The sequence below is a fragment of the Vidua macroura genome, chromosome 24, assembly GCF_024509145.1.
Source record: "Vidua macroura isolate BioBank_ID:100142 chromosome 24, ASM2450914v1, whole genome shotgun sequence".
Taxonomy (NCBI): domain Eukaryota; kingdom Metazoa; phylum Chordata; class Aves; order Passeriformes; family Viduidae; genus Vidua; species Vidua macroura.
Genome location: NC_071594.1, coordinates 7,924,070 through 7,939,608, shown reverse-complemented (window position 1 = coordinate 7,939,608; position 15,539 = coordinate 7,924,070). Strand labels below are relative to the sequence as shown.

Sequence of the window (15,539 nt, the reverse complement as noted above, 5' to 3'; positions counted from 1 at the left end):
ATGTGGAAGAATTTCAATTGAAACTGTCTACCCACACAAGGAAAGTTCTTTCCAGGAATATCTGGAATACAAGTGCTTGACTGTACAGTCCCAGTGAAAATCTGATTCCCCTAAAACAGGGGACTGGAAGAGGTGGGTTTAGAGAACACAGACAGCACCCTGTGCCCCACCACCAGTTCCAGATAAATAAACTATCCTACAGGGTCTCTCCTAAGAGACATCAAGGATTGAAACAGAGAAGAAAACTGTTCTCCTGAAGGGAACAAAAAAGCATAAATTAGTTGCAAAAGCCACATGAGGCCTCCTTATCATCTGAAATGACCACACCAAGAAAGAGCAGAATCATTAGAGGGCATCGCTGGTGCAATCATTACCACAGCGCTCATCGCAGTAAAATTTAAACAAGGAAGTATGTGAAAGGGAAAGGCAATAAGGTCTTGGTCAAGAGTACATTTATATAAAGAGGAATATTAGAAGCAAGATTATAAATTACATGAACGTCCAAATACCCAGTGGTATTAGAGCTTAACAGTCCTCTGCATCCATACATTTAAGGTGCAAGCTTTTTGTGCAAGGCAGCGCCAAAACTGATACAGGACAGTTTTAGAGAGACAGCCTCCAGCAGAAAGCACTTCCCCTTCAGTTTTCTTTTTCAAGACAGCATCATTTGATGAAACTGGGATACCTCCATTCATTACAGCAGACCTATATGCTTTGGGCTTCTCGTAGCATGATCAAATGATTCAACCTTTCCTCTGCAGTCCAGAACGGGTCGGTTCCCCACTAACTCTCAAGCAGGGAGGGCAGTTTTCCACAGCAGCACTCAGTAGCCTCTACTCAACACCCACCAAGGGCTGTGGGACCTAAGCTGAATGCACAGCTCCTCAGGCTTCCTGAGTAACACATTCCTCTCTTCCATCGTAGAGCTAGACCACTGCCAGCTTCCACAGAAACACAGAATTAGGGTAATGCCTTTCCTCTGAGAGACAAAATTATCCTAGTCTATGTACTCTGATCTCTGTTTCAACATGGCACCTTTAGAATTCATCCAATTTTGTGAAAACCATCAGGGAGTGTGGCTCGCCCTCCTCTCTGCCTTAATTGCTACACATGCAAATGTTTACCACCACATGGAGGCTTTGTGCCTACCTCAAGCACAAGAGGAAATGTAAATGAACCTCAGATACTTGGCTTCAAATATTGTGTCTCAAGGGCTGAATCCTGCTCTAAGTCGCTGGATTTATCACCAATTTCATTCATTCCGCTTCAGCAAAAGGACCCCCCACCATGCACAAACCAAGTCATAACATTCCCATTAATTCCTGCTAGTAATAGAGGCATTAGGGATCCAGGCATTAGGGATTCATCATAGTCATGTGAAAAAATGGATCCAGCACTAAGTTGTCTTCTTGTAAGCATCAGGAAAGCTCTTTGGGAAGGTAAGGCCACAGACTTAAAAAAAAAATCAGTTTGGTATGAGTACATCCACCTCTCAATCCTTTCATCCTCTGCACTAATGTTCTGTAATTCAAATAAAGCAATAGATCTGAGGCACTTAGAGGTGTCACATCACAAAACTGCAGACAACGGTTGAGTGCACACAGAGCAGCAACACACATCTGCTTTGGACTGGGGTGTACTGAACCTATTGGAAACCGCATTAAGGACTGGAAAAAGATCACATCAGTTCTGTCAGTATGAGCTGGGATGTCCTCCACGTGTTCTACTGGGGGGGGAAAAAAAAAAAAAAATCAAAGCACAAACTGACACTCACCAGAGGCCAGGCAATCCTGACTGGAGACACAAAATAAATAAACCAGCTGGAGGAAGAGCTCCAGCCACAATTGAACAGAGACCCTGAAACAAATCTATAGGAAATCACAGTTTAACAGCTTCAGAAGCACTGAAAAAAAAGTCCGAAGAACACTTTTCATCCTTTTACATCTCGCTGCATTTTTTGATTAAAGATCAGTTTCGACACAATGGAGCCAACGTGCATTCACTCCAAAACCAAGGGACCAAACTATGTGCTCTGGAAATATTTCTCAAGTGGAAGAGCCGTAAGACTCTGTCCATTTCCTCCCACATCCTCTTAGCGTCCATGAAACGATAGTAATTGACACAGAGTAGCCGTATTCATCAAAGCTCCTTAATCTGGAAGGAGAACACATTCCTTCCTACATAGTATCTGGTAATTCAGCCTGCAGAAAGAGGAACTTGTAGATATCAGTAGTTTTTCTTACTTTAAGTCTCCAGTCTAGTTTTGGTGTATTTTGGTTACCATGCTGCTGTGAAGAAAGAAGGCACTCAGGGTTGTACTGATGAGTATTTTAGCAATCCCATTTGCACATACAAACATCTTTCTGCCCAATTCTGAATCATCACAGAATCACCATCCTAAAATGGTTTTAGGTTTTAAGGGACCTTAAAAACCATTCAGCTTCAATCCTGCCACCATGGCCAGCGATACCACCCCTGGATCAGGTTGCTCAGGGTCCTTGAATATGCACGCAACCATAGATTTTATGCAATCACAGAATCACAGGCTGGTTTGGGTTGGAAGGGACCTTAAAGACCATCAAAGTTCTATGCCTAAACCACATTTCTCCAAGCTCTGTCCAACCTGGCCTTAAACACTTCCAGGGATGGGACAGCCACAGTGTCTCTGGACAACTTGTTTCAATGCCTCACCAGCTTCACAGTAAAGAATTTTTTCCTGATATCTGATCTAAACCTATTCTCTTACAGTTTGAATCCATTCCCTTTTGTCTTAGCACGACTTGTGCTTCCAAAAACATCCATCTTTCTTGTAGGTTCCTTTCAGGTACTGGAAGGAAAGTAGTTTATCCTACAGAGGATGAACTTAGCACTCAAATACCATGGATATGACAAGAACATTCTATTTCTCTAATGGAAATAGAAGATCCTGCAGCAGCACTAGCCAGTTACAAGGCTAATGCCCTAATCCAAATAACGCCAGACAGGGAAGGTCCTTGAGCACACAACAGCCGTTGTTTGAATGCATGTAAGCAGGCAATTAGCTGAAAACCAGCACTACCCAAGCATGGCTAAAATACAAACGGACTCATTAGGATGAGCTGGCCCCTGGCAGCTTGTGTGCACATCCATACAGATATCCCACTGGACAAGCTGCCCTAGCTCTCTGTATGGCTGCCTTGCTCATCTAAACAAGATGATGATGATGAACTACACATAAACAGAGGTACGGTTATCATCTCAAAGTTCATCTAGAACTTAAGTTTTATTTAGACAGCTTAGATCCCAGCATCAGTCCCAAGTGCCACTGGCAGAATACGCAACACTGGCCTTCCACAGACTATGCTGAGTCAATCCCTATCGATAATGGACCTGTGGATTTTCTGGCTAGTCTGCACACACCTGAGACCATCCTCACGTGGAACACGATATTCAGCCCTGGCACAGTGGTCTTGTTCTTCTTCCTCAGCTAATCAGGTAGGACATTAGGAAGAACTTCACAGAACAGGTGATTGGGCACTGGAATGGGCTGCCCAAGGAGGTGGTGGAGTCACTGTCCCTGGAGGTGTATAAAGAAAGACTGGAAGTGGCACTTGGTGCCATGGCATTGGTTGACAAGATGCTGTTAGGTCATAGGTTGGACTTGACGATCTCAAAGGTCTTTTCCAACCTAGTTGATTTTGTAATTCTGTAATAAAGACAGGACAAGAATGGGAAGGACAAATTTCTTAATCAACAAAATGGTCCATCGTTTGTGATGTGCAGTTAACAGATGGCATTCAAATTAACATTCATATCCTTCAAGCGTCTTATTAAACAAGCCTAAACAGCATTTTGAAGTTTCCATTTTAAATTTTCTATGAGCTTGCAAGAAGTATCACAGATTTTACTGCTGTCAACTAAAGTTGTTACTGCCTTTAATCAGGGAGTGACTATATTATGACTTGAACTAAAGCAGTTCAGATCCTGCTGCTCAAGGTCACTAGACCACCTGCACAGACTTCACCTGGAAGATGGAGCACCAAACGCATCCTTTAAAATGCACAGACAGACTGTGAGCATCAAGACCTTAAAAACACCCTACAATTCAGATTCAAGGAGACAAATCCCTCACTGTCAGCCCCTGACACTGGATTCCCTCAGACTTCTGTCCCAGTAGCACCCAAGCCTGAAGAGCCATGGGGCACAGAAAAGGTCTGCTGGCAGAACACTCCATGCCTTTCAAATGATGGTTTCAATTTTGACTGTGGAAAATCATGAAACACAGGACCTTGAAATGCAGTAACACAATTACAGGTCTTTGAGAATTCAGACATATTATGTGCCTACCAGGGACTACCAGCTCCCTTCACTCCCTTCATCTCAACCACCCACATGGTCCCACGTACCTTCCCAGATGCCTTCCAAAACTTGGCAGGTTTGGATAGCTCTGGATCAAAAGGAAAGCCAAATTCAAAGTCATAGGTCTTCACAGAGAATGCCTTGTCAACAACTTTCCTAATTGCATATACCCTGACTGGAAAACTGCCACTGAGCAGCTGTGGCAGCCTTGCAAAAAACAACCAAAAACCAGCATGCTTTAAAATACTGTATTCAAGGACACTAAATCTAACAGAGAAAATAACTACAAAAATCATCTGATGTGGTACATCTGTTCCAGTATGGGAAAAATTGCTGGTTCTGAAGATTCGGTTTGATCTGTTCCAAAAGTTACATAAAATCAGCACAAAAATGCTACTTCTCTTTGTACAACTCACCAGCACTGGGTTTACAAGCTCTGGATGACTATGCTAAACAGCACAGGTCCTTACAAGACTCCAGCAGCAGTTTTCTTCTGTTGAGAAAAACATTCCTCTGTTTTAACCAGTTACTAAGCCACAGGAGAATTCCGCTCTTGTATTTTGGCAGCTATACTGCCACACCATGCTCACTCAGCAAGAGCCTCATCCAAGTCAGTGATACCTTACTGAAAGCCTACTTGAAAATCCACCTCACCAAAATACTCGGATTTGATTAAACCAGCCAGTGAAAGCAGCCCACTCTCCTCATTAAGTGGTATTGCTTCACATGCCCAATATTCTCCTTCTCTTCTAAAACTTAAATTTTAATCAACTTGCTGGAATCACCAACCAGCCTCCGTTGATCTTCTGGACCCTTTTCTTATCAGTACTCTATATTCCCCACTCCTATCCCTTCCACACCACCGAGAATTTAAGGAACAGATAACACACTACTGTTGATACCTGGAAGTCCTCATGAACATCATCTAGCTCTTGCCATTTTCTACTGCTAATTGCAACAGTTTCTTCTAAATATTTTCTGCCGGTTTTGACAGTTTAACATTGCTGTTATAGAAATTCCCAGCACAAGAATATTCCTATTTCCCTCCATAGGAAATACAAGAAATCCCTATGAACTATAGTTTCATCTTCCAAAAGCTTTCTCTTTTAAAAAGAGATTATCTTCTGTCCTAAACAATTTGTCCCTCTTTTTAAAATCCTCTTAGTTCACATCTAACTTGCAGCTGTTTGCTCTTTTCCATTTTCTCCCTTCAGAAAGGACTTCCAATTTTGTAAATTAAGATAAAACCTTTTTCAAAACCTACCAGGCTTCTGTAGGTGCTTTTAAGATGTGCGTCTGTTTCTTTTTTTTTGATTGTTGCTTTAATTTAGCAAGTTATATGAATCAGGACCAACAGCACAGTCTCTATATGGAAGACGACTTTCCATTAGTGGTCAAACAGGGTAAACCCGACTTAAAATACATATTACATGAAGTCAAATAGCCCCCAGCAGTTACCAAAGAAGAACAAGACAAGTGTTCAGCAAAGAAGCACTATGAGAAATATTATAGACCCTAATCATAGAATCTGATATCCATTGGGATTCAGAGAAAGATAGTTTTTCCCAAGACACCTTCTTATAAGGCAGCAGGTTCACATCTGGGTTGCCTGACCAAGAAAGCAATAGGTACCTCTAGAGCGCATGAATTAACTCATGCGGCTACAAGTGCCACTATTCAGCATTAATTTGACATTTAACAGGCACGTTGATAAATATGATTTTACCACAAGCATTAGTTAATTGAAATGTACTCAAAAAATAATACAAATCTGTGGAAAAAAGAATAGCCGGAGTTTGTGCTCAGGGTATTTATCTCTGCCAAGTGGGAAACCAAGAGGATGAAGCGATGGCACTCCGGCGCTCCATCCCGGCCATTCCCCACCCACCCTCGACCTCTGCAAGCAGCGGATTATATAAACACCACGGAAAGCACCTCCTGCGCCTCCGAGAGGAGGACGCAGGCACCAGACCCTCCGGGGGCCATTGAGTCACCCGGAGCCCCGCGAGGGTCACACCCGCACAAACACTGCATCGCGGCGGCGCGAAGCCGGGCATTCCGGGCGGGGAGAGGCCACCGGGACGGGACTGGGGAGAGAGCACCGTCCCGGGGCCGCCCCGACACTGCGAGACCGCCTCCCACCTTGCATCACCCCCCTCGGCAGTGGCGCCTTCCCGAACCCGCGGAAACTTTCCCAGCGGGGCACCCGCGCCCCGGATTCCGCCCGGTTGCCTCCGGGCGCCGCTTCCCGCCGCGGCCCTCCCGCCGCCCCGCAGGGCGCCGGCGCGTCCGGGCCTACGCGCGGCCGGCTGGGCGGCGGCGGGAGGGCCTCGGTCCAGCTCGGCGGCGGAGGGCGCTCACCTGGGCGCACGGTCTTGAGGCGCACGGGTTCTCTGAAGTGCCGCACCACGGCTAGCGTGTCGCGGTGCGTGAGGCCGCTCACCGGGGTACCGTTCACCTCCAGCAGCACGTCCCCCGGCGCCGGCGCCTTGCCCGAGAGCAGCGCGGGGCCCGGCGAGCCCTCGCCGCCCGCGGGCAGCCGGCCCGCCAGATACGGGAACTCGCCGCGCTCGGCGCCGCCGCGCAGCAGATCGGGGTCGGGGCCCGCTGGGCCGCCCCAGGACACCACGCACTCCTGCACCTTGCTCAGCCAGTGCCGCTTCTTCCGCAGCGTCTTGGACATGCCGCAACACGGGGCGACGCTACCCACCCCGCGCTGCCGCCGCTCCCGCCCCGGCCGTGGCTGCCGCCCGACTGCCGCCCCAGCCCCGCCTCGCAGGCCCACCCCTCCAGGCTCCGCTCTTCCCGTCTCCGCCGCGCCCTGCCTGCCTCACTGGCCGCGCCCCTCCCGGCCTGGCACGCCCCCGCCGCCCCTGGACACGGCCCTGGCGCGGCGCTGCCGGTCGCAGGCCGTGCGGGTGCTGGGCCAGGCTGAGCCGAGCCATGTAGGGGGCTTAGACCCGGCCCCGCCGGGACCCCCTAGGAGCTGTGGCACGTTCCGGATGTGGCCCCCTCGCCCGGAAAGAGCCCCTCAGGCAATGCCCGCCTAGGCCGGGGTATCCCCTCAGCCAGGAGTTCCCCAGCCAGCGCCGGTTGCAGCGGGGTCCCCTCTCAGCGAGGGTTTGCGTCGTGCAGGATCTCTCCTCAGCCAGAAGCTCCTCAGTCAGTGCCCATCCCAGGCAGGGTCTCCTGTCACCCAGCATCTGTGTCAGGATCTCTCCTCAGACAGGAGCTTCCCTCAGCCAGGGCCTTACTCAGCTAAGAGCCCCCAGTCAGCTCCCACCTAAGGAAGAGTTTACCTTCAGCCAGGGTCACCCCTTAGCCAGGAGACCCCCTTGGCAGCTGGGTTTGAGATAGGTGTGAGAGCTGAGGTGGGGTGTCCATAATCCGCTCTCATGTTTGCACTTAGTGCCTGCACAACCTGACAGGCGGAGACACCACTCCTCTGTATTCCCAGCATTCCCATGGCTACTGCCACTGGAACCAGTTGGTTCAAAGTAGCTTGACAACCTCAGGCCAAAGCAGAGCTCAGAACAATTTAAATATAAACATGCAGATACTTTTTCAACTGTAAAACACAAATCCAGTGGGTTTTCTCTTCACATGAGCCTGTTTATTTAGCTGTGAGTCAAGGATCTCAGCATAGCAATTAACTCATGCCAGGTGCAGATTACACGCCAGGTATGCGACATGTACATCCCAGAATTTGGGAACACAGCGCAGCTGCCGAACAAAGGAAACACTAAAAAGTATGAACCACAGGAAAGTTCATTCAAAATCAGTGTCACTGCTATAAAAGCTGGAATTTAATTATTTGAAAGCTTTCTGGTTCAAATTGCAAATTTCACTGCCCAGTCCTCACATTTTTTTTTTTCTCTTAATCAGAGGCTGAATTTTCACTGCAAATCTCTTGTGATGTCTACAATGTTTTAGGAGTGTCTTGAAGGCTCCAGCTGTGCCCAGTGAGCTGAATTCCATAAGGAGCAGCAGGGCTGCAAAAAAAACCCTGAGTCCTGAGAAAGTATAACCTTGCCATTGTTTGCAAATAAAGAGGTATGACTGAAGTACTGCTTTCCTTTCTGTAGGAGGAAGTGAAGAAGCTGGTGCCTGCAGAGCCTAAAGAATATTTGCTGAGTTGTAAAACAATGGATTTTTGTTCCCATTGCTGTGTCCCTGTGTTCACCTCAGCCTAGACAACATAGTGTGTTAGAAGTATCAGATTTCAATACTGAATTTTGCAACGATAAATAGCAGCAAGTGAAACCACTAAGAAACCTGTTCATAACAAAAACCAGTAACTTCTGCAACCAGAAATTTTCCAGTTCTTAGAGACTTGTTTACCATTAAGGCCTATTAGTCTATGGCTTTTACAAAAAAAAAAAAAAAAAAAAAAAGGCAAGAATGTTTGAATGTTTCCAAAGTCAGAAGAACACCAATCTTATAAATAAAACTATGCTTGCTGGGGTAAAACAATGTAATCCACACTTGTTTTGGGGGCATTAACCAAATGCTACAAGCACAGGTTCAGCTCATCGTGTTCGCTGCTGTTTGAGCACATTGGGCCGCCTGCCAACAGGCACGGAAAAAATCACCAGAGATAAATTTTATTTCACGCTTGCAGAATGGAAGCAAGAAGGGTGAAAGCTTTGTGGTGCTTGTGAACTGGACATTAAAAGGGACACTGTCACATTGTTTAAAGCCAGTCTTCAATTTTTCACATGGGAATTGTGACATCAGGCATGAGCTGTAATTTATGAGCTGCTGTCGGTAGCTTTTGCCAGATGTTCCAGAGAATACAGAGTCCTGTGTAGACAGTGTGAACATCTCAAGGAATAGATGAGTGTCCTATTGGCTCAAGGGTTGGAAGTTTGTCCCTCCCCCTAAGCAGAAGGTTTGTCCTACCCTCACCTTAAGAAATTGCAGCTCAGTCTTTTCACTGGCCAAGACTTCAAACCTTGGATTGAAATGTACACTGCATTTGCACACCTGAAATGGGGGGCAGCTCCAAAAATGCTGAGATATGCCAGTTAATAAAAATAGTAAAAAAGCCAATGAAACTGCTGTTCTGCAATGAAAGTACTGTTGTCTTTAAGAGTATGCTTCCATATAAACTTAAAAGCCAAAACAAGCTGGCTAATTGTTGCAAATTTTATGATGCCAGTAAGTTGGGCAGGTTCACTGTACATTACATGAACGATAATTCTCTTCTGGAGCTGCACGTCTACCTGCCAGTCTCACTGTGTTCTGAGAGAGAGAAAACAGTGTTGCCAAATGTATTTTCTCTGCACTACTTGTTGATCCCCCATCTCCTCTTCAGCACCTGGCATGTGGATGCTTTGGTGCCACAGACTGATCCAGATGTGTGGCACTGCTCTCAGATAATGACCACAGCCCGTCGGGATCTGTGATATTTAGATGATCTCGAGATTGTAAAGTCTCTGTCTTTCAGCCCCACTGCCAAAGAAGGAGTCATAATTCGTCTGTGCTGGTTTTCAAGGTTGTTTATTTCTTCTTATCTAAAATATTTTTTCTCTGACCTGCAGCAGGTCTGTCTTGCAGGACAACGTGTGGGGCTCTGCCCCTTAGTGGGATGTTACAAACATTATATACTAGAAACTACGTGTGCTATATTTACAATAACATGGCGATGTGTATCACCCATGTTGAACAGTGTGGCCCCAGCCTAAACCAATAGAAAATGCCAACACCACAGTGAAACATGGAGGGCATGAAGAAAAAGGACAAGGCACACCCAGTTTCCTCCATCTTGCCTCCTTTGAACCCCTTACCTAGAATCCTAAAATTCTACTTTTGCACCCGTGCCACACTAATTACTACTTATATCAAACACTCAGAGCTTGTAATTCATCCTGTAAGATTGAAAACTCTTTTCCATGGACAGAGATCAGAGACAGTGTCTCTCAGGGCTCTGTACAAGGGCGCTCCTGACCCCCTGCCAGGGTCCCAGACCTTCCAGGGCAGCCACAGATTGCCCTGGATTCCCACAACAGCCTGTAGGGCTTCTTGGAGCCCCGGCATCCCCACTGTCACCTCTGCTGGGCTGAACACTGCTGGAGGATGGGGCAACCCCCCTAGGGCACACAGCGGTTTTGGGATAGCCCACCCCACAAAGTACATCTCACCCCATGGGACCTGCTCTACTGCTCTCCATGAACAAACTTTGAAACATGTACAGGCTGCCTGGGAACTGGCTGACGGTTTCAGTCCATTTGTTCTGCTTTCATTCTTTGTTCCATATTACTCATCACAGATCCCAGACACATGAAGTGTCTGCACAGCCTTGGACAAGATCAGAAAGGAACGTGCCCTGCACCCCCACCAGTGGTGACCTGCTGAGGGCTGAGAAATCATTAATGTTTGGAGCTCTCAGTGAGCTAAAAGGGGCCATCAAAGAAACATCAGAGCTCCAGCATCCCTGGTTCATTACCCATCACACTGTGGTAGCTGTCAGTCCACTCTGCTGTTGGCATCAGCGCACATAGAATGCCACAAGAAGAGGATGCTAAGATATGCCACATCAGAATGAAGGACATAAACTGTTTCAAGGCAGCACAGCTTTTGGTAGGAAAGGAAGTAAAGCTTGTTTATCACACTGCCAAAGTTCAAAGGCAATCAAAACAGCAAAAACATGTCAAACTGCTGTTTAATTAGAGCATGAAGACACACTTTCTCAAAGTGGTTAGAAAAGGAATTGTGGTGTTGTGTTTGGACTCCTCTGAAGCCCTTTTCCTCATGCCCAGTGCTTGCCATGCAAATCTTGGTGTGACGTGTAGGTCAGCAATGCTGTGCCACAGAGGCAAAATACTCACACAACATGCACAAACACAAAATAAGAACATCTTCATCCTCAGCGAGGATGACATGAAAGCCAGTTGCACTGATACAGACCTGGCATTTGTTCATGCAGAAGGGTGTTATTTCCTATTTTCCTGGTGACTGGGCACACAGGAGCGCTGTCTGTCTCATAACACCACTACCCGACCACAATGTTGTTACAGCTTTTGGGAGAACCAACAAGTGATGGTTAACTCCACTGCATTAACTGAAAACAAAATCAGTTGTCAGGAAGCAGCAGTGGGCATAGTGGTCTTCCCTAACAGAGCCCTCATCTCAAACACAGGGTAACAAATTATTCAGGAACTCCCATGCCTCTGAGGAAGCACAAACAAATCGCAGTTGAGTAAGAGTGGTTCAAAGCCAGGCACTTGCTGTTCTGTTCTGTTGACAGACATATCCAGGACTGTCTATTTAAAAATTGTGTGACCCTAAGAGACAAGCTTTGAAACATGTCATAAATTAACTTGTACAGGAGCAGAAGCTGCCATGGAACCAGACCTTACCAGGGAATTTTGTAAAGCTTAGACAATAAACCCAAGCCTCAAGAGAAGTCTTTGTCACCCTGGGCAGACTAATCCCTGGTGTCTGTGCTCCTCACCTCGGAAAGGAGAATGTATCAGCCCAGCAGGTTGTAGATGGGGATCAATGCATGCTTCACCGATGCAAAGCTGCACCATAAATCTGCCTGTATTTCATAAACACATCAGCACAGCAGGTAAATGAGAGGCAGTACCAGCAGGAATAGCAGGAATACCTTCTTTGCTCCTCTTTCACAAATAAATAACCATTCTTGAGCAATGCAGAACTACTGATCATTGCATATGATAGAATCAGAGAGTCATAGAATATGATCATCAAGTCCAGCTCTTGACCCTGCACAGGACAACCCCAAAATCCTACCATGTGCCTGAGAATGTTGTCCAAACACTCCTTGAGCTCTGGCAGCCTTGGGGCATGACAACTGCCCTGCCCTGAGGAACCTTTTCAGTGCCCATCCACCCTCTGGGGAGAAGAACTGTTTCCCAATATCCAAATTAAACCTCCTCTGACACAGTTCCATGTTGTGCCTTCAGTACTACTATCACTGGTCACCAGAGAGCAGAGATCAGTGTTGAATGTTTCCTCAGTAATCCTGTAAACAGCAAGAGTGCTGGACTGGGAATTTTAGATGTTTCAACCAAGATTTTACAGTAAATCAGACAGTAAATACAGATCCTCTGTATGCCTCAATTTTCCAGCTGCCTATTCAACATCATTTTGCACCTGAAACGTCACAAATCCTTTTAAACTAACACTCATGAAATGAAAGACACCTCAGTTGAAGGAAGCTCTGTAACCCTGCAACAGAGAATATGGGAAAAACTGACAGAAAATGGTTGGCTTGTTTGCTTAACACAAACAACTGCCAACAGGTTAAAAGTTTGGGCAAGGGATGAGTCTGCCCCTGACCTGTGTTGTACCGCTTTGTACAATGACAGCAGTGTTCAGTTATCCTCAAGCTGGCCAAAAAAAAAAAAAAAAAAAATAGGAGGGGGGGAGGAGAACAACAAATAAGGCACTTCTGAAACAAGGGGAATAATTTCTGAGAGCAGGTGTCATGCAGGGATCTACAGGACATACAGTCATATACTCTCAAGCACTTTTCATCTTCTTTGCTGTTTCCTCTGTGCCTCACCCACAGGAATCAAAACTTCCAGAGTAAATTTAAAAAGTAACTACAGAGATTGCTCCACGTATGCCTGCTCCAGCTGTGGTTGGATGCTGCGGTAGAGTTAACAAGATGAACTAAAAGCACTTGTCAATGTGAATAAAGATGCAACCTACACAAATACCCCTCTGCTACTTGCTCTGGGACGCAGATGATATGATCAAGCACTGCTGATGCCAATGAATGCAAAGAGGGGATAAAGACCCAGTCAAACACTGGGAGAAGGAGGAGAAGGGAGAGTCACGCAGTCACGTTGTACAGAATTACAGCATGGGTTTGAAGTCTACATTTTGGATTTAGAACCTAAATGTGGTAATGGAGTGTTTAAGTCTAGATCTAGAACTTAATGCTTTGAAGAATAAGCAAGGCTGGAGAAATGCAGTAAAGTGCATGACTGAAAGAGGCAAGCAGGACTGAGTTATTTGGGAAGTGAGGACCAAATTTGACAGGACCAGGAGACCGTTGGCAGGGAGCTGCAGTGGCAGAGCCACTGCTACTGAATTACAGAATCAAAGATCACAGAATGGGTTAGGTTGAAAGGGACCACAGTGGGTCATCTGGTCCTACCTCTCTGCTTCCGGGGTCATACCAGATCACATGGCACTGGATTGTGTACAGACCATTCATCATCTCCAGTGAGAGAGACTCCACACCCTCTCTGGACAATCTGTTCCAGTGCTGCACCACTCACATATAAAGAACTTCTTCTTCATATTCAGGTGGAACTTCCTGTGCATCAGTTTCTGCCCATTGCCTCTTGTCCTCTTGTTGGGCACCACCAAGCAGAGCCTGGTCCATCTTCTTGGCAGCCCTCCTTTAAACATTTATAGACATGGATGAACTCCCCTCTTTGTTGCCCCTTCTTGAGGATGAACAGGCCTGGCTCTCTCAGCCTTTCCTCATAAGAGAGATGCTCCAGTCTCTTGATCAGCTTTGTAGCTCTAAATGTAATGACTGGGAATGGTCTGTGCTGGGATAAAGCCCTGGCTAAGGTGTCACAGGCCAGCTCTCCTCTGCATGTAGAACTGACTGGCAAAGTACGCTATTCCTCCATTTATTAGGAATGGCAGAAGCTGTTGGTTTGGTGATGTTCTACAGTTTTTACCATGCATTCAGCCATTTCTCCCCACTTGGGTGTGTTTCTGATCATCACCCACTAAAATCCTTTGTTTGACCTTCCCTTTGCTGTCAGCCTCCTTCACCAGCAGTGAGTTAGCATCTGTAAGCAGTTCATCTCTGTCAGTGGTTTTACATCTTTAATAGGATATGAAATATCTGCAGCAGCCTTGTCAAGTTTTATAACGCTGTTCACAGGGATTTGGGATAGCTGGCATGGTCCAAAAGCCTGTCCCAGTCTGTCTCATAAAAGTAATCCCCAGCTCCTCTCTGATTCCTGCTCCTTTTCAGCAGATACTTTGTCTCTCTTCACTGAATATCAGCTGCTTGAGCAGCCTGGGGAAACAAGGAGGACCAGTCAAAGCTTACAGAGCAGCACTACCAGCCCTCTGTGTCTGTGCACAAACTTTTCAGGAGAATGCAACAGGAAACTTAATTTTCTTGAGATTTGATGCCCACTCCTGTCAGCCATCGCCTCCCAGCCTGAGTCATGCACATGAGGTCTGGGCTTGTCTTTCATAGACACCTTGAAATATCTGAGTAGACTGGAACCAGTGACAGAGGATTGAGGTGTTGTCCTGCCCTCTCCGGTTCCACTAGCCCTACTGACAGAGGAGAGTGGGTCTGAGCTGCAACAGCACACTAACAATTCTCTTGACTTCTAGAAGAGAGGATGAAGGAGGAACAGTGGAGTGTTAGGAAGTGAAAAACAATTCTCCTTCCCCGCCCCTACACTTGGACAGAACACTAGGGTTACCTGTGTGTGTGTCAACCTTCTCCTGGGATTGCTCCCTGTTCTTTGAGGTGTGATTTCAGACTGACACAGCCAACCTTTCTTTGACTGCTGTTGACAGCACTGACTTCATCACTTTGTCAGTCTTCCAACTGCTTGAACCTTCCAGAAAGCCTCATTTGAGCAGATCAGCCTTGCCTAGCATAAGGACAACTGCCTTCGTTATTCTGAGCAACAGCTCATGCAGATCTGGTTACATTACTTGTACAAATCCATATGATGAATACATTCCTTGTCTTTCCATGATTATTATTTAAGCAGCAGCATGTGAGGGTTTACACAGAGTTATTTAGAAAAGACTGTCCCCATTCTTCTTTTTGAATGTTAATAATGTAGCTAGAGTCTCAGTAGATCTGTCATAAAAAATATTATCAAAGGAACCAAGATAAGTGCAGAATTATTTGCTGTTTGGAAAATCCAGACACATCACAGAAAGCAATAATAACACAAAATAACTTTGATAAAAGTTTTACAGAGAGCATTTTTTACAGCCCCAGCTGAAATTACAGCTCATATTGAATAAGCTGCTTACAAAGGCTTTAAATTAATTTACATTTTAGTACAGGAAGTAGAATAATGCACTTTGACAGAAAAAAAGTTCACCTCAAGGCAGAGGTTACCCAGCTGTGGCTACAATAGAGGCAGAACTTTGGAAAAAATATATACCTGGGGTTCAGAGTTCCCTTGGCTTGGGCCTGTACATGGCAACTCATCCAGAGCTCCCCA

The 15,539-nt window shown here is 46.1% G+C and overlaps 1 protein-coding gene across 2 annotated transcripts in view; it reads right to left on the bottom strand.

The window, feature by feature from the left end:
• Nucleotides 1–7,023, bottom strand: part of MAGI3 (membrane associated guanylate kinase, WW and PDZ domain containing 3) — a 60,008-nt gene extending 52,985 nt beyond the window's left edge. For both annotated transcript variants that reach the window (XM_053998239.1, XM_053998240.1), the window contains exon 1: nucleotides 6,700–7,023. In XM_053998239.1, the coding sequence (XP_053854214.1) occupies nucleotides 6,700–7,021 (322 nt within the window). In that variant the 5' untranslated portion in view covers nucleotides 7,022–7,023. The remainder of the gene's footprint in view (nucleotides 1–6,699) is intronic.
• Nucleotides 7,024–15,539: the final 8,516 nt, after the last annotated feature.